Source organism: Neopelma chrysocephalum, unplaced genomic scaffold (assembly GCF_003984885.1).
Source record: "Neopelma chrysocephalum unplaced genomic scaffold, ASM398488v2 Primary Assembly neopelma1_98, whole genome shotgun sequence".
Taxonomy (NCBI): domain Eukaryota; kingdom Metazoa; phylum Chordata; class Aves; order Passeriformes; family Pipridae; genus Neopelma; species Neopelma chrysocephalum.
Genome location: NW_020897761.1, coordinates 1,963,939 through 1,984,038, shown reverse-complemented (window position 1 = coordinate 1,984,038; position 20,100 = coordinate 1,963,939). Strand labels below are relative to the sequence as shown.

The 20,100-nt window shown below is 44.5% G+C and overlaps 1 protein-coding gene across 1 annotated transcript in view; it reads right to left on the bottom strand.

Annotated features, from left to right (window-relative positions):
• The window catches only part of XPR1 (xenotropic and polytropic retrovirus receptor 1), a 106,647-nt gene extending 86,651 nt beyond the window's left edge, over positions 1-19,996 (bottom strand). The window contains exons 1-2 of the mRNA XM_027694584.1: positions 19,835-19,996; positions 11,917-11,968 (exon numbers count right to left, since the gene is read on the bottom strand). Of these exons, the coding sequence (XP_027550385.1) occupies positions 11,917-11,968; positions 19,835-19,903 (121 nt within the window). The 5' untranslated portion in view covers positions 19,904-19,996. The remainder of the gene's footprint in view (positions 1-11,916; positions 11,969-19,834) is intronic.
• Between the last annotated feature and the right edge of the window lie 104 nt (positions 19,997-20,100).

Genomic DNA, 20,100 nt, shown 5'->3' with positions numbered 1-20,100 from the left:
TGGAAGTTATGCTGGGGAAATTCATAAATCAGGAAAAGAATAACAACACAAGCCTTTGTTATCCACTCTGAAAGAGTAAAACAGTGCATGCAAGTGAAAATCTCAAACAGACGTTGAACTAATTATGTACAGAAGAGCACACAATGGTGTAATTTCTCTTCCTTACTTGATAGATAAAGCTTCCAAACTTCTCAGAAAATAATTATCACACATGAGACCAGCCACCATGAGCCACATGCTACTGTTGAATGCTAACAAGAGAGGAAAAATACCAAAACGAAAAGAGAATTGCAGCCAAGGTCGTAAGAAGGTGATGGAGCAGAAACATCTCTTCCCAAACTCACCCCACTGTGACCCATATACCTCAATAACAACAAAATCACTCCCAAAACTGACGGAGACGGTAAAACCCTCTGGCATACCCTGCTCACCACGTAAAAAGGATTCAATAAAATTGCCTCACAACACTGCAAAGTTGCAACAATTACGGTCTGTGGCCTTTAGATTCAAAATATCCAGTTAACACATTTATGTAGGTTAGGTAAAGAGACCGAAGCCTTTAAGCACACACCCTATGAAGGATTTGTGTTACTACTGAAATACCAAACTAAAGGATTTGGCATCCAAGCCTGAATATATCAGCAAGAGTGGGGGGAACCTTCTCAGCTGGCCAGAGTTCCTGCATCAGCAATTCCTGACTGACAGTTGGGCTGTACCAGCCTCCCTCTCCATGTCCCCGGGGAAATGAATTCCCTGCCTGATGACTAATTCATTACTCGGATTTGTGCTTAGGCAAGTCCAAGCCCAGCTCAGGCACCTTCCAGGGCTGGATTCCTCCTCGCCGGAAAGCGAGCGGGTGCACATCTGCTCCATCTAGAACACTGCATTAGCATCCAGCCACATCAACCCCGCTCCATCCACTGGGAACAAAAGCCGGAATTGAATCTGTAGGAGCTGCCTGAAAAAGCAGAAGAAACTGAAAGGGAAATTGGTACAGACCAATTCTAGCTGAGCTGCATTTGGATCTCTAAAACAGGAGGGGAAGATTTGAAAGTTCTTTTGTAAGTACTTTTGGAGCCTTTAGCTCAAAGTCCTATTAAGCACTGACAGTAGCAAACTAATCTTCCTGCCTAAGAAGACATGGGTGCAGCTAACACCAGAGCCAAAGGCACCAGGTGGGGGAGAACAGTGTCCACATGTACAAGGAAACGTGAGCCAGGCGCCAGGAGCAGCCTGGCAAGTTCTGCTCCGGGCGCTGGGGCCAAGCCCTGACCAGCTCTGGCAGGTTGGCTGCACACAGATGAACCCTCCACTTCTCCCTTCACTGTCCTTCCCAGTCCTTCCCTTTCCAAGGCCTCACCACAGACACAACATCTGCTGAAGAGAACAGCAGTAAAGCTGTGGCAGGCTCCCCGTTGCTGATATATTGCTGAAGCTCACACCTGATACATGGGGTATCTGCAGGATCTGAAGTGCTGACCAGAACCAGCAGTCACCTTACAGCAGGATCAACACAGCAGATGGGGCTGATCAGGTGTGGCGAGCCTTACAAGCTCAGCATCCTGTCTCTACCCTCTCTGCCTTCAACTGCTCCAAATTTCATTCACAATCCACATTTTACTGACTTATCCTCTGAAACCTGAAGTTTCAATAAACAAGTCTTATTGATGTTCTATTAATTAATCCTACACCATAAATGAATGCTGTTCATCAACAGTATCACCTACAGCACCCCAAACCCACAAATGCAGCCCCTATATACACAATCATCACCTGTGAGCATTGATTTAATCCAGTTTGATCAGACAAGCAAAAGATTTTTTCCCTTTCCTTCACCCTCTCTGGGAAGCTTTCATGTCTCTACTGGGAAGCTTTCTTGTCTCTACTGCAATCTCTTGAAGGCTTCACAAGCTCATGAAACTTCCAAGAGATGTGTTCATCAGGGTCCAAGCAGAATCAAGCCTTGACCCAGACTTTTAATGGAGAAGTGTGTTCTCCTGGGGCTGGGCAGGGGAGATATTGAACTCTTGCCTTGGACTGCTGCAGAGCTCAAGGACCATTTGACATATACAAAAAACTATGAACTACATGGAATGCTATATCAGGCTTTCAGATTATTTATCTGTGCTTTCTAACTGCTACCTCTCATTAGGGAAGAAAAAAATCACAGGAAAACAGTGAAGTACAAGCCAAATCCCATTCAGCTATTTATAGATTTCACCTTATAGGTCCATCAGCCAATTCTGGTCATTATTACCTCATTTTACTGCCTTGCCTGTGACTCACTCCTACAGCTGTGCCCATAAGGGACTTGCCTTTAAAAAGCATCCCTGGGTTCACTGTTAGCAACAACATGGTCTATGCTGCTGGTGCTCTGACATACAGACCATGCAGAAATTAAGAACCAAAAACATACAGAAATTAATAACAAACTCAAATAAATGATCAGCTACAAGAGGAGAGGATGAAAATAAAAATGGGGGTTTAGACCAACAGTGCCCATTTTCCCCCTATAACTGACCCATTACAGGACTGACAACCAGACAGGCTGGCACTGAAGTCTCCGTCTCAGCAGAGCTGCGTGGGGACGGGATCCTAGCAAGGCAATTCCAGAATATCAGCCTTGGCCACATGTCAGAACAAGTCTGCAACTGTGGGACAAGATAGATCCCGAGTTAACAGCTCACCCGAGCCGATCTCCTCAGCCTCTCTGCACTTTGCCCCACAAAGACATTAGGAGCATTTATAAAAGCATGCAAAGCAATTACAGTAAAAATAAAACCAGGGTTATAAACACAGTCTGGATGCCAAATTTGCCTCTTTTTTTCTGTTTAGAGCTCATATTCCAGCACGCAAGAAATTCTCACCCCCCCTAAAATGTGTGCCCGGGGCTATACAGCACATGCAAAATAAATTGCATTTATATCGGTATGTTATGGCATGCAATTCCCCTCTTCCCAATCACTGCATTGCCTCTCTTGTTAAGTCAAATAGCCTGTCAGCTTCTCATCAAGAAGAAGAAATTGGTTTTCCATCTCCTAGGAGATAAACAAGGCTTCCCCCTTGCAGAGGGGAAGTTGAGCTGCTGAATACACAATGCAAGAAGAGTCAGTGCCCACAAACCAGCTTTGCACCATCCCAGTGGTGTCTGTGCCCACTGTGATGCCAGTCACCGTCTTGGACAGAGCAAAAACTACTTTAAACAGTAAATTTGTGTATTTTAATGCAGTTTTCTTTGTTATTTTTAGCTGGACGTACACAACTCTGACTCACAGTGCTACTGCCCTACAGCTAAGGAGCTTTAGGTACTCCTGTCATACCACTTATTAGTAAAATATCCTTTATACCTCTCCATGGTTTTCCCCTTCTCAGTTCACAGAGGAACTGAACCATAGGATCAGACTTTTACATTTAGGCTGTAGTAATTCAGGATAAAAAGGTTCCCACACTGTACAAAAGCAGCATAAACCAATCTAAAATACATTAACTACATGGCCACATAATAAATGAAATAATATATATATTTAAAATTCATTTAAAGTGTGGCTTTGTAAAACTAAGACACTGTAATTTTGCAGTTTTACACTGTAGCTAAAATCAAATGTTATGTATCTACAAAAAGCACAATTACATTTTAAAATTAAGTCATTAGCTACTTTTACTTAGAGGGGGTCAAGCTGCAAGGCTATAGATACACTGTAAAAAAAAAACCACCACCGGTGAGATAGGCAACTAGCTTTCATTTTTACTTCAGGAATCAGGAAAAAGACACATTTCACCACATTGTTGCTAATTGTAAAATTACTTCAAAAGAGGGACCTTCTCGTGTGGAGAGACCACCACTGCAATTGCCACTGCACGGTGAGGCCTTACAGCACATGAAGAGAACACAGCTTAAAGGACCACTCTAGGAGAAGCTTTTGCTCCTCCACCACATCACACAGAGATGCCACCACTCCTTGGGCATTGGCAGCTTGGCCATTTTCCTCAGGCAACTTACAAGCAGCTCTGATGTAGAAGAATGAGGTTCCCTTCCATAGACACTCTGCTCCTTCCCTTGCCCACAGCATGCATTTTTAAAGAGAGAAACCAATCAAACTTAATTCATATTGCATTATTCACCAAGTAGCTCCAGTCTCATCCAAAAATCTTAATTGCCTAATAACTCACATTCCCTATATCAAACACAGCACCAGAGGAATGACTATAAAGCCAGAGGCAGCCTCTGACACACACACTAAATCTTGCTGTTAAGATGTCTAGTACAGGGGTTGTTTTTTTTTGAAACAAAGCAATAAATACTGGCCTCTTATATATACATGTGCAGTGCTCTTCATGTCTACAGCCACTGGACTGTTTGATGTCTCACTGCTGTCTCAGGAGTACTTTGATGAAGGCACAGCTGGCTGTCAATCTTCCAGCTTTGCCAACCTTCTCCTTTCCAATCCTTAAGTTTTGACCATTAACATGAGACCTGGCACGCTCCAGTTAAATTACAAGCACTGTTAATTCCTCTAACCACTAAAAAGGCAACAGACTGGCATTTTAATGTAGGGGAAAGCAAAGGCAGGAGGGAAAAGAGAAAAGAGAAAGGCACAGCTGAGCATTTCTGATGTCGCTGTTACCCTACACAAGCCATTAAAGAATCATCTGCAGCCCTTCCACAGTAGATTTGCAGACGTGCCAAAAACCTGCCTCTAGGTGCAAACCCTTCATATGTGCCAGCCTTGACTATCAGGTCCAGCTTCCACCGTTACCTCCTGAGCTACACCCAGCTCTTGGATCATCCCGGGTTTAACAGTTCTTAGTACTCATTACCGAAGAATGCTTAAGTGAAGAAAAAAAGGACATTACAAAGCAACAGTGGAGGGCCTAGAGGGGAAGCCATATGAGGAGTGGCTGAGGTCACTTGGTTTATTCAGCCTGGAAAAGAGGTGACTCATCACAGTCCACAACTTCCTCACGAGGGGAATCAAAGGGGCAGGCACTGATCTCTACTCTCTGACGACCAGCAATAGAACCCAAGGAATGGCATGAAGCTGTGTCAGGGGAGGTTAGGTTGGATATTAGGCAAAGGTTCTTCACCCAGAGGGTGGTTGGGCACTGGAACAGGCTCCTCAGGGCAGTGGTCACAGCACAAAATCTGGCAGAGTTCACAAAGCATTTGGACAACGCCCTCAGGCACATGGCGGGATTCTTGGGGCTGTTCTGTGCAGGGCCAGGAATTCGACTTTGATGATCCTTGTGGGTCCCTTCCAACTCAGGAGATTCTGATTCAATTAACTGCCCACTCCTAAGCCTTCAGTCTGTACTCTCTGGTACCCTTAGGACTCGAGTTCTTCACACAATGTGAGTGCCTTAAAGCAATTTGAGCTGCTGAGGAAGTTACCCAGAACACTCCAGCAAACAGAGGAAAAGGCAAAAGGCTTGCTCAGCAGCAATTGGGGCTTCCCAGCATGTGCACACAGATGAAGTGGTGGGTGTATCAGCCACGAGCTGGCCACAGGGCAAACGGAAAGGGTGAGGAAGTGCAGCATTCCCACCGACTGCAATCACAAGCTTCCTGCAGAAAGAAACAGTGATCTACCCAATCAACCTGCTAAACCACCTACCTCCACAACCTTCTTGGTTACCCTGCATGGCCTCACACCACCCCCAGAGCCCCAGGGAAGCTCCCATTAGCTCCAGGGGTATTCTCCCACAGACCTTCTGGAGCAAGTGATTTTTAAGAACTGAAAGGGTTCACAGCCACAAAAAAAACCCCAAAAATAAATGAAAGTGCAGCTCACAGGAACCAGCACCCACAGGCAAGCCAGGACCCTGAGCACACCAGTTCCTGAATGTACTCTTAGGCCACAACCTGAGAACCTGTGGTCTATGAGACAGTAATAACATCAAAACTTGTATTGGCCAGTTGTCTCCACGATCAACAAGTTACTCCCAATCAGTACTCATCACTCCAGCTCTCCATGCAGGGCCTGTTGTGTTAGAGCAAGGAGTAATGGATTTAAACTGAAAGAGAGGAGGTTTAGACTAGATATTAGAAAAAAATTCTTTACTGTGAGGGTGGTGAGGCCCTGGAACAGGTTGCCCAGAGAAGCTGTGGCTGCCCCATCCCTGGAAGTGTCCAAGGCCAGGTTGGACAGGGCTTGGAGCAACCTGGTCTAGTGGAAGGTGTCCCTGCCCAGGGCAGGGGGGTTGCACTAGACGAGCTTTAAAGGCCCCTTCCAACCCAAACCACCCTGTGATTCTATTCTGTGACTCCAGCTCTGTACCTAATCTGACCTTCATTCCACATCCACGTTACACTAATTACTGGTTAAGCAGAATTCAGTCACTCAGTGCTCAGTGCCTTCGAGGAAGGTACTGTAGCAACAGTGTAGGTGGGTCTGCACTACCCTGAGGGCACAGAAAGTGGCCTGGGGTGGTACAAAGCACACCCCAGTCGGTCTCTGGGCTGACTTGCTAAGAGCACTGAACTGCTTTTGACAGCAACATGACTTTTACATGAACACACAGTACATCACATTTTCATACAGGCATCTGTGCTCCAAATATTTTAGTGAACATCCAGCTGTTCTCTAACACTACTCTGCACCCTACTCCAACCATATGCACTGTTTACCTTGCAAATTTTATTGCCCCAGGGGAAGAGAAACCAGACATCATCTCCTTCTCTAAATGCTGCTACTCAGCCAAGTTCTCCTCCTGTCCACTGTTTGCACTCTCTGGAAGCTAACGTTTTCCACAAGCCCAATAACCTATTTTTCTACAGCTAATCCAATACCTGGCATCAGGTCTCTGACTGAGAAGAGGATTGTCATGGGATTATATATATTTTTTTTCGAGTTTACAAACTAGTTACAGAGGCCTCTGGACTGAATTACAGCCTGCAGAGCATCTGAGGTGTAGGACACCAATCCCCATACCCTTTATGGGTGTGCAACAACATTGTGAAATAAAGACAAAGCATTAATCTGCTCGTGGCTGCTCCTGATGTGCAGTAGTTCTGTTGAAGGCTCCTTTAAGCCTTAAGCATTCCCATGTAAACAAAACCTCAACCCCCTACACAGTAAGATTGTGCAATTGGAAATAAATGTTTATTTTGAAATAAAAAGAAGACGTGCATATACACAGACAAACCATAAGCCTTTGATCAACCCCACCAAGCATGTCTGTGTATAACAAAAACTGTCAGGCTCATAACTTCCTCTGGAAAAAAAAAATGTGATTTCCCACACCCTGCTTATTCACCAAGATTATTTATCACCCTAAAGAATCCTATTTTATTTATTCAGTAACACAAATAAATCCGAACTAGAGATTTGTAGCTGCCAGTTAACATGGCAAGTACATTACAAATGAAAGCAGAAACTAGGGTGGAATCACACAGGATACACTGCCAGTGCTGGCACTCTCTGGATGTCCCAAACTTGCACCTCTTGCTTTTCTAATCCATCACAAGTAAATAGGTGACCACACAGATTGCACGTACCAGCAGAGGATCTCCATTACCACTAAAGCTTTTCCCTTACCAATCAAATATTATTTTAACATCACCTCTTACATTTGGGTTTGAATTCTACCCTAAAGCACCAGTACTCCCCACTCCTACAACAGTTACACCATTCCACCCCCCACACAATCAGCGTGATCCTCATTTAAAAGGTGCCACTGGAATTCAGGATTGGGGTTAAGAGGAATAAGTAATCTCTATAATAAGAGGATACAACAGAACGCTCTTGTACCACCTGATATTACAACAACAACGTTTGTTTATGCAACTATTAACAGGAGGTTAAATTTCAATATCTGAAAGGCAAATATTCTAGGAAATAATATTTAGAGTGGACCCTGTCCATTCGAGCAGATAATCAGAATGAATAATTTAGAGCTGCACTTTCATCTCCGCTGCAGCTGAGAAGAGGTGCATCGTAAGGAGCTTGGGGAGATGCCGACACATCTGCTCACCAAGTGGAATAATCGGGAGGACTCTGAGCAAGAGTGGTCCAGTAACCTCTTTTACTTAGGTGACAAGTGGGACAGGAAGCAGTGGGAGGACAAGGAATGCAAAAAAAACAACAACAACAACAAAAATCAACATGCTCCCAGAGAGGTCAGTATTTCACGCTTTTGCAATACTGCATATTCTGCCTCGGAGGAAAACAGAGCTATGCTGGGTTTTTGCCTCTACATTGTCACAGATTCCTCCTAAAGGTATCTCAGGGTCAAGGAAAGGGTGCCTGGCACACTTGCATGCAGGCCCTTCCTGCCGTGCCATGAGGACTCAGGAGGCGTGAATAACATCGTGGAAGCGGCATCAAATCATCCTCATTGGTCCCGTAACAGTAAACAGCGCATAACAAACAGCTAACCAAGCAAACACGCTTCAAAGAACTCTCCAGAAATCCAAGCAAGTACAGCTGGGAATCGAGCTGCATTTGATACTTTTTGCAGTGATGTGTACAGGATTGAATTAACAGACTAAACACTAATTCGGTGCAGATGTTGCGCAGGTGTGCAGGTGCAGGTTTCATCGGGGGAACGCCTTGTAAAAAGATGATGAGCATCTGGAGGAGTAACACTGGCATATAAATACTGTCATTACAAAGTAGACAGATGGGGGAAAAAATGTATCTTTGAACAGATTAAAGAAATCTATGTGTACAGGTAGGAACTGCCAATAAAGGCATGCTACAGTCTGGAATAACTCTCGTGAAAGACAAGGGGGGCCACAGCACCTTGCAATAGTGTCAGGGGGCAGCTATAAAAAAAACTCCTGCTATCATACAGCCTTGGTAGGTTTTGCTTATCCACATCTGCAAGGCTTTTGTTAACATCACAGTCTATTTAATAGCTGAATGTAGGGAAAAGCAGATGGACATAGGTATGATTCAATGTAGCACAATGAGAAGGGTCACCATAGAAGTGCATAATAAATTGCACAATTTAGAGCCAAGATCCTCTTCCCAGCAGCACTTTGCCCACTAAGGTAGCAAAAGGACCATCCCTTGTAGAGCTTAAGAGCCATTCTGAATTTAGTTTCGTTTCCCCAACCACAAGCAGGAGATTCCTAAATACAAACCAAATGAAAGCTATCCAGGATGGATGGTTCACCTATTACCTGCCTTGCCTACTACTTACAACACACCTCGGTTGGGTAGCGCTTCTTTTGTTGTTGTTTTAAAGAGTTTCCAAAATAGTTTCAGCATACTTCTAAGCCATACAAAGCCTTTATCCATGTACACAAATTTTACTGGCTGACATAGTAAGTAGCCTGCAGCAGAAATCTAAGAAATTCATCCGCAAGTCCCAGATTACACATCCAGCTGAGCAGAATAAGAGCCAGGAATAGCCTCAGCTTTGCTATACAAAACTCCCTCTTCTTCACAGTCCATTATATTAAGATTAGCTTTACAATTCATGTAAGGTAAATCAAAGCCAACCATGCAGGTCTGCAGCGTGCCTGTGATCAACTAGATCAATTAGAAAATGGATTTTAGTTAGACCAGTCTAAAATGAGATTACATTAGGCTCACACTGGGTAGCTGGGTTTCAGTAGCACAGCCCTCTACTTTCTGTGCTAAGCTCAAAATAACACAGAAGTATCCATTGCAAAATCCATATTAAACTGATACCATGCAGGCCAACAGCCAGCCCCTGACAATAGCTGCTACATTCCCTCCCAAAGTTCAAGGAACTTGCTCCATCTCCTCTGACAGGGAATTCAGCTGTGTTTTGGGCACAGTCTGTGTGCAGTCACACACTAAACCTGGCCTAAAGCTTCTATGAACAAAGGCAGACGGCCTTAAAGGAGAAGGAGGTAAGCAACAGGGATGGAGAAATGGTCTTGATCCATTTCCAACACAAACGGTGAAGGAATTAGTATAACAGCTCTCCACTTAAGGGCAGGTCAGGCAGACAGAGTTAAATATGAGTGGTTCAAAAAAGTTTGGATTGCTTTGTTCTCTACAGCACAGAGGAAAAGACCCAATTCCCCCCAAAATGAACAGAACACTGTCCTACTGATGAAAACTGTCTTAAGTCATTGCTTTCCTTTTTTTAAGGTTTTTAAAGCATCAAAAGAGGAAGAAGCACAAGTTAAAACTCCTACAGCACTTAAAAGAGCATACATATAATATTTTACCATCTTACTTTTCACATTCTCTTGCTTTGCCAAATATGTTTACACCCAAACATAACAGCAAATTAGAGAACATCACTATATCACAAGCATTGAAAATAATAAAATCAAAATGCTGAATTATAACCCTTTATCAATGCGGGCCTACCTTGAAATCCTAGGTATCCCCAAGCAAAACCCAGTAAGTCACATTCCAACATTTGACTACAAAACTTTATTAGCACAGACACCATTGCTCACATTGTCAATAATAAACCAATGGACAGAAGAGAGGAGAAAAAAGTCTTGTAATTGCTCCAATCTTCCACACAAATAATGCTGGATTTTCAATAAAATTAGGAAGTTGTCTTTAAAAGTTAATATAGTCAGTTTGGTCTACACAAAACACTTTAGAGTTCCTCTTAGATCAAAAACTGGTTTTATGTTTTTGGAAAGATTTGTGGGTGATTTTTAGGCAATTTTGCCCCTCAAAATAATAAAGTGAGATTTTCCTCTATTGCCAGTGTATTGCTGATGAGTTTTCCTAAGGTAACACATGTATTTTGGATTCTAGGACCATAACCTTTAAAAAAGTAGTTCTAGGACCTGCACTTTAGAGAAAAGTGTGAGTGATTTAACAAAATTATCAGGGTGAGTTGAGCAAGCAACTAAGTGTCAGGTTAAAACTAAAGATTATACCTGTCTTAGCATTGCTTCTATGAAGTCTTCAGCTTGGATTGCACCTCTGAAGAGTACAAAGACAGACTGTTCCATCCCACACACACCCTCTTAGTCTATTAACTATTGCAGCTTTTATTTTAAAATTCTAATCAAAGAGCAAGTAGAGTTTAATTAAAAAAAATATTCCATGTTATTTTAACTGTCACACCTCATTTCCCAGTTCTAATCAACACAAGGAAAGTAGTTAACAAGCAAACTGAAGAGTGACCAGCATTACTGATGTTAGACAACTGACTATATCATGAGCAGCAGTTGTTCTTCTGCTCTATAAATATGCAATAAGCCCAGAGCCACATTTAGAGATTAGTGAAATTACCACTGCACTGCACTCAAAGTGAAAATAATAAAGGTAAAGAGGTTATAAAACAGTTGGAAATCCACAGGAAGGGCAAGAAAGTAAGGAGAGAAGCAGAGGCAAAAAACTCTTCAGTACTTGAAAGACAACAAAAGGAAAAAAGATACAGAAAGTAAAGGGCTCCAATTTTGCACAGATCATCCCTTAATTCAACACAGTATTCAAAATGCAATGAGCTTAAAACCAATCACTGTACTAAAATAATCTAGATAAGTCAGTGGCAATAAAGACATGCAAACAAGCAGATATACTCATGTCCACATACGAGAGGCAGCACAGCATTCAGGGAGGACACACAACGAAAGGAGGAGACCCTTCCAGTTCAAATCACCAGTAACAAACCAGGAACCAGTGTGTCTCTAGCACAGCTACCTCCCAGAGTGGCTGGTTGTCATAGGAAAACAAAGGTCTATTCTCAAGCCATGGACAAAGTACTTCCACCACTGAATGCCCTTATAAGCAAGAGGAATCAAGCTGTTGAAGTCTCAAACTATACAAAGACATTTATTGTCCCAATGACTGAGGACAAAGAGTTCTAACAATCAAAAATAGCATGCAGGCTGTGAAAGGCCAGGCATTTGCCCATCAGTATATGAAGTTTACCAATTTAGGAGGACTGAGGACAGAAAAGTAGCAGGGCTACGTGTCCAGCGCCCAATGCCAAGAAAAACACAACTCTGGGTTACAATTTGCTTACCTTCTATAGAAGGGGCCTGGTCCACAGCTGCATATAGCATCTCTTTCAAAGCCTGCAAGGGAGAGGGAGAGAACAAGGAATACAGTTAGTATTAAAAAGGAAAGAAAAATTACATTGTTTTGATATGACTGTTTGAAAAAAAAAATCAATTAAAGCCCTTTTATCATCCAGACTGGCACAGAAAGCTTTGGTACGTGATGTCAACCCTCTCACACGTATTTCTGTTCACAAAAGAAACAGGTTCATGTTTACTGACTGCTTTGTCTAAAGCCTGTTATCTTACTAATCTATAAAATTTATTCCAACTGTACCTTTCAACGACTTCCTTTGGAAAAATGTTTCCCAGCTGGTAGGATGTTAAAGGCTTTACATTAAAAAAACCCAAAGAAATAACAACAAAACCTGAAGTGTTGCGTGACACAAAGGTGTTTGTCAAGGCAAATGGAGGAAAAGCAGCCTCAGGGACTTCTTACCACTGTTATATAGGAGCAGAGAAACACACATACATTCTAAAAGCTGAAGACAACATGACGGAGGAGATTAGGGAACCGAGGGTGATGGCCTTCTCTCGAGGTGGGATCTGAAGGACAACGTTAACACCAGCCAGAATTATTAACCAGGTGTTCAGGTTCTGGAGGCACCACGAGCTGCCTCCCAAGGACCACAGAAGAACCACTCACCCACGCTCAGACTGATGGTCCAAGAGATGAGCAGTGCAGCAGCAGGTCCAGGAGACAAGGGTGTCCTACAGCTACACACAGAGCATCCCTGGCAGTAACTCCTTCCGTTACCAGAGCCAGGAGAGAGGAAGGAACCACATCAGAAACCTCAACACTTGCAGCTCCTTTTCGGAATTCCTCTTTTCAGACAGCTGTTAAGGTGCTGGTATTATTCCAGACATAGATTAAAGATTTGCTCACTCACAACAAATAAATTGAATTCAGATCAATGGGTGAAGGAATGAAGCAATGCCAAGAGAGGGTCACAATGATGATCAGAGGGCTGGAGCACCTCTGCTCTGGAGACAGGCTGGGAGGGCTGAGGGTGTTCAGTCTGGAGCAGAAAAGGCTCCAGGGAGACCTTAAACCCCCTTCCAGTGCCTAAGGGGGCTTGAAAAGAGCTGGAGAGGGACTTTGGACAAGGGCAAGGAGCGATAGGATAAGGGGGGGAATGGATTCAAACTGACAGAGGGCAGATATTAGGAAAAAATTCTTTACTGTGAGGGTGGTGAGGCCCTGGCACAGGTTGCCCAGAGAAGCTGTGGCTGCTCCATCCCTGGAGGTGTTCAAGGCCAGTTTGGACGGGGCTTGGAGCAACCTGGTCTGGTGGAAGGTGTCCCTGCCCATGGCAAGGGGTTGGAATGAGATAGTCTTTAAGGTCCTTTCCAACCCAAACCATTCTAGGACTCCATGAATAACTTGAGCCATAATTTTGGAACTAGAAGCCACCGGAAAGGACCTATTCCTAATGAAAAGTGCTTTGTTTACACACACCTCATATCTTGATGCACATAGTGCATTTGAGTACTCTCTGCCATTGTAAAAACTAGATCTTTTTCCCTCACTTCTGAGCCCACAGAAATCTAACACACAAAATTCACTCAGGTCATCTTAGTTCCTGTGTCTTCTGCCTGGTTCCCAACATATCCCATACTTCTATAATCCTGCACCTCTGCATTTACCACCTTGCATGTCATAGTCCCCCAGGTCACAACCTCCCAGCCTAAATGACAAATACTCCAATACCCTCAAGGCAAAAACCACAAGCTCAGCAGCTGGAAACTGAGCACTGTTGTAACACGGTGGTTACAATCCTGTTAAGCAAATACAAGGTCTAAAGGACATGTCTGTTTATCACAAGATACCCAAGGTGGCTGGTTACACCGGCAGTTCTGGCATCTCTCAAAGGTCTGGCTCCTGAGTCCACAGAGGTCTCAACAAAGGTCACTTGCATAATTGTTTTCCCAACCCAGCCGCTGCTGAATGATCCTCATTCCAGTGGCACAGCTCTTCTCTACCCTCGGTGCTTTCCTAAAATTCCTCAGGAACACTGGCTGCTTCAGTCCCTTTCCCCCATGACTCACTGGTCAGCAGCACATGATCTGCCTCTGCACATCAAGTGGTCAAAAACTCTCCCTCCTTTTCCACCCCACTCGTCATCCTCACCCACCTGTAACTTTTTCCATGAACCACAACCACATGGCATAAGATAAACAAACCAGGAGAGACAGCAAATTGAAAGTCACTGTAATAACAACTCCACCTCTTAACCCACCCAGAGGTAAACTCAACGTAATTCCTATCTCTGGTTTTATCAGTCATTTAAAAAAAAACAAATTAAAAAGGACAACACTGATGGTCCTGCACTAAGCAATCTTGAAAGCTGAAGGTGTCAGTCGTCCCACAGACCTCTCCCCATGCAGACTGACATATTACAATCTGGCAGCTGCAGAGCAGCAGATTTTGTTACTGCTTTCCTGACCTATATAAGCGAACCAATAACCTGAAAGTGAAAGCCTCGGTGCTCCCTCACACCTAAAGTATTTAGTCCTCTAGATTACAGAATTTTAGAACTGATTGTTTACAAAAGTTATCCATCACTGTCAACTTCAAACATTTAAGCATTACTCTTTCTGCCCTCAAACTAAACAAAACAGGTTATTATTTCTGTGCTTTAAATTGTGCCACTGATACACCTTGCACCCACAGTGAACTTGTGTAAATAGATATGAGAGAACAAAATACAAAAAAAAAGCAGAAAGAAAACACTTAAAAATGCAACTATTAAACCTTAAGAGTGAACAAATTCAAGGATAAAAACCTTAAAACGCTCAAAAAACCTGCTGTTTTAAAGGAGTCTTTCAAAACTCTTCTAAGCTCATCCGCTAACAGCCCGAAGGACAAATAGTGAAATAGCACAACAGATTTGTGTCAGGAGGTGGCAAGCCTGGGTGTGAACTGCCTATCATGAAGCTGGGTTTGACAGCAGAATTGGCCACTTCCCAAAAACTGAAAGCCTGTTTCTGGAAGAGAGACTCTGAAGGCAAGCAAGCAACCTCAGCTATCAGCTTCCTTTTCCCCACCTACTTCCTGCTGCAGGTTGTGTGTCAGAGACGTGTCTAAAGCTCAGCAACCTGCTTCTCTTCTCCAACAGCAAAAGGATTTAAAATCCTGGGGTGTCCCTAAAAGGGGAGGGAGGTCACCTGCTTACACCTTTACCCATCTATCCAATGAACTTTGCACCTGTAATAACTGTTCTGATTCTCCTCCTTCCCCACTTGCTGTGATTTCAAAGGTGGTATGGACTTTTTCTATAAAGATATCACCAGACTTCTGCAAATAAACAAATTCAGGCCAGATTAACTGCAACAAAACAGCCATCTGGCAACTGTACAACTCCAGTGAGTTCCATCAGCTGGACGTGCAGACGTACACTTACGTTTAGAAGTCTGAACAGACGGAGCAAGGTTCTCCTTCTAAAAGCACTCCAAGGATGGACAAGAGAGTAAAGAGATCAGCAGGGTTTGAGGATAAACAGAGGACTAGCAACTCAATACAGTCACTGCATCAAAAAATGAACATTAAATGCAGCAAAGCACATTCACAGCAAAAAAGCATCAGCTGAAATTCATCACCTGAATCTGTTCAGTACTGACTACAGGGAAATGAGAATCCTGTTGTCTGACACAAAAAGATGGGATTTTGTTTGTTTTCATGTTTTTTCTCTATACCAAAGGAATTGAAGGGTAAATGAATAGTCCAAAACTTTAGGTTTTAAGGCAAGAAGAGCACTGAAGCAGGGCACCATAGCAATAACTTAACTCACTAGGAAAAGGCTACTCACTTCATAGGAGAAAAAACTCTGCCAGATTCCCTAAAACAAGGTGAGCAAACCTTTTCCCTGCTGCTGCCAGGGTGAGGGCACATCCAGGGGTCACTGCCCTGTTGCACAGTGAGAATCTGCCTGCTCCACACTGCCAGCTGCCCCAGCTCATGTGCAAAACCACTGCCCCCCTCTGCTGTGCTCTCTGCCCAGAGAAAGCAGCAGGTACAGAAACATGAAACATCGATTTTAACAATTAGAAGGTTTTTGGATGCCAGCCATTGAAATCAAGACCAAAGTTGTCTGAAACTTTCGCATTTCAACAAGTTAAGCATTTGTCAATACGTGTTTTTAAACTCAACAGCCTCCAGGGTTATGACACTCAGTATTCCAACAGGAAAAATTCCCCTTTACATTGGGATTGTATATTATTGACACTGGTCCTCACATAAAGCCCTCCTCATCATTTGCACTGACTTAGGCTTCCAGAACCATCAGCTATGGATGGATTTTTCATAGTAAATGTGACACATCCAATCTGCATGTTTTCATGCATTTTTAGAATGGAAATTTGAATGCAAAGTCAAATCAAGTCAATCAAGGTTTGGATAAAGCTCCCGTGCTAACATTGCCTCAGTCATGGTAAATGTCTTTGGGAAATGCTGAATGAAACAGAACAGCATTCATTGTCATTTTTCTTCTTTTCTGTAAGCCAAGTGCTCTCTCTCAAAAAGCAGATGTACAACAATGGTTGCTAGATAAGAATCTAAGCCACATCTAGCAAAATGTATCTTCTTTTCATCTGTTTAAAGAAAATGAATGGATTTTTCTCTCTCTAAAGCTCTTCCCCTGACCAAGTACCTGCCCTAAGACTGGGCAACTTCCATACTTCCTACAGGCACACCTACAATACTTAAACATATTTTTGGAGGGAAAGATCACGTTAATGGTAAGAACTCTGAGGAGTGTCAACTCTGAAAGACCATCTGAAAGTGAAGTTACACTTTTAGGTATTGAAAGCACAAGTCTCATTCTTCTTCCTGACACTATCAGCCACAGATCACACCCCTCTCCTGGTCTGACTGGCAAAGCTCCCTGCAGGCACGCTCACCGTGCATCCTATCAAAGGATCTCACAAGTTACCTGGGCCCTGCCATGCTCTGGGGCTCTCTGACTGCACATGTCACCTGCTCTCCAATGGAAATAACTACAAATATCAGAGTAGAAAAAACAAGATGAGGACATGTAAGCTTTATGATACCGAATGACACGAAGAAAGCAGTTCCTAGATCACCTTTTAGTCCTTTCAAGGGGGAATGGCTTCAAACTGATAGGAGATTTAGATTAGATATTAGGAAAAAATTCTTTACTGTGAGGGTGGTGAGGCCCCTGGCACAGGTTGCCCAGAGAAGCTGTGGCTGCCCCATCCCTGGAAGTGTTCAAGGCCAGGCTGGATGGGGCTTGGAGCAACCTGGTTTAGTGGAAGGGGTCCCTGCCCCTGGCAGGAGGTTGGAACAAGATGTTCTTTAAGGTCCCCTCCAACCCAAAACACTCTATGACTATGAATGCTGTGATAAGCTGGACTCAAGTGGGAGTTGCTTTACTGGTGCATTTGTCATGCAAAGCACATCTGCTTTTGGCAGAGTGAAAACACTGCAAAAAGTAGTTGTGTGTCAAAACAACACTGCACTCGGGGTAAATATTCTGCTGCAGGCTTGGGGTTAATCATTTGTTTCCCCAGCACCACATAGGTTTCTGTAGACATTAAGTAAGGCAATATAATAATATAAGGCATATAATTCTATGATTCTGAACTTGACATGGGAAGTCCCTGGAAACAAGAACAATCTTTTCAGAGTTAAAAGCCTACCCAAGAAAACCTCTCAGTCTGAAACAGTGATTACTGTTTTAATTAAGAAGGAAAATATATAAATTGTCAGATGAAGAAACAGTATAATGCTACTAAATAGACAATTTATTACTGTGTTACTATGATGCATTCTGTAAGCAATATTGCAGACAAGGAACATAAGCAGCATTTAACCTCACGTTTGCTCATCAACAACTTGGAATTTTTCTGGACAAAGGAGGGCTGGATGCTTTTTGCCTCAGGTATAATCAGCAAGTAAACTGAGGTAGCACTGGGCTTTTACACACTGCACCCACACGACCACCAGTCACTGAATAATAAATAATTCCATCACTGTAATATGCATGAGCAGGAGGTTGACTCACATCCAGCCAGCTCCAACACGGCAAACAAAGAGTTTGAAAGTTATTACTAAAAAGGAGGGTGAGGTTTTTGTTTTCGTTCACTCTACATTAAGCTGTCTGCCCAAGGAGGAGATTACTTAAGATTAGAAAGAGTAACAACTTGAAGGAAGTTTTTACTGAAATCTACATTTTAAACTGGGATGAGGGAAGGGAGAATGACATAATAATACTGCCCTAGTTAAAACAGCTGAAAATTAACCTCCTATAATGAAAAGAGATGCTCATGAGCAGTAGAGTTGTTCACACATTAATCAAGGTGTCGTAGTTCACTGGGTCTCCTTATCCTCTCTCCACATCTGTCTGCTCAGCGTGCAGCCAGATCTTCTGCCCTTCTATTTCCCCCTTGCCTTCCCCTCTAAACCTTCTCCTAGTAAGACATCCAAGTTTTCTGTTTCCAGGAACAGAAGACAACTCTCACAGGGATAACCCATCGGAGACACGCCGCAGAGCTAAGCTGGTTCTTCATTTTATCAAGACAATGGCTTTCCTCCTCATCAAAGACTGATGTGTTATTTGGCCATCTAGTTCTCCACAGAATTCAAAGAGATCAGAATATTGCCGTAAAGTCAATTTCAACTGCAGTTTTTATTTAAACATCCGTTCCTCTGCAGTCAGGTAAAGGAAAACAAAGGAAGAGAGAAGGGCAAATATAAACTTTTCAAGCTCAACATTATAACAAAGCAAGCTAAGAGAAATGTGGCTTTCCTCGCAAACGCAGGCAGATTAAAAGGGATAGTATAAATAAATTGCCATTACAGTCCTAGGGAGAAAACGCAGGCCTTCAAACAATAACAAATGTTACGTGGTTTTAACTGAGTCAATCAGTCAAGAAGTTTTGCTGATCACAGCTGCCCTATAATCAGCTTTCCGTTGTCTAGATTTAATTATTACTCCTGGAAGAGACCGGCATCACTGGCACCTGCCACTCCTACTGCTAACACTGAAATAGGAAATGGTTTTACTACAAATAACCACCTCCAGCTTCGTCTAGTTAAACCCAAGCCAAGCACCGGTGTGATAAATCTGAAACGAAGCAATCAGCGTGACCTTTAGCAGTCTGGTGTGATAAAGCCTGAAACGCTGTATTCTGGAGATAATTCACGATTAATGCAGCAGAACTTGGTGTAAACAGTGCCCATAAACGCCCCGATTCGAGTGTGAAACAGCAAGATGCAAAGCCTTATTTAAAAATGATAACACAGGACTTGATGGGGCTTCGGTGCCTCGCCTTGGGTGGCTCAGAGGAGTTGACGGGGGTTTGGTGCCCTGTTTCGGGTCGCTCAGGGGAGTCGGCAGGGGTACCTGTGGCCCCCGGCAGGGCTGGGAGAGCGCTGGGATCTGCCCATCCCGGCGGGATCGCCCTTGGGAGGCCGGGAGCCTCTCAAAGTCACCGCTCCTGCGCCGCCGGGGCCGAGAACCGCGGCTGGTGCTGAAGCACCGCCGGGGCTGCGGGGGGTGCGCGGGGCCGGGCACCGCACCACGCGTGTGCTCCGACCTCTGTCCCCGGCCGAAAGGTTACCGCCGGCGACTAATTAATTAATAAATTAATTAACCGGACACCCGAGGGCTGCCGAGAGCAGGAGCCGCCGCGATGGACACACGCGCTGCCTCTTCCCCGTCCCTGCGGGGGTAGGACCGCACCGCACCGCCGGGCACGGGGGGCACCGGGGAGACACGGGGGACCAGCGGCAGTCCCTACACAGCCCCCCAGGACAGGGTACCCCCGGCCGGGGTAGGACCGCCCCGCACCGCCGCGGCACCGGGGAGCCCCGCGGAGAGCCCGGGCTGGTCCCCGCACGGCTCCCCGGGAGCGGGGCCGTACCTCATACTGGATGTACTGCTTCCGCCACTCGGGGGTGATGTGCGCCGCGAGGTGCTCGGCGAACTTCATCCTGCCGCCGCCGGCGGGCCGGGGCCGCGCTCGCTCCGCGCCCGCAGAGCCGCCTCGGCGGCGCCTGGCTGCGAACGGGCGTCGGTAGTGGGGGGCGGGGGGGGTCCGCCGCCACCGCACATGGGCCCCCGCCCGCCCGCCCCGCCACTCCTCGGCCCGCCTCGGGCCTCCTCAGCGCCGCCCCGCCGCCGCTGCCG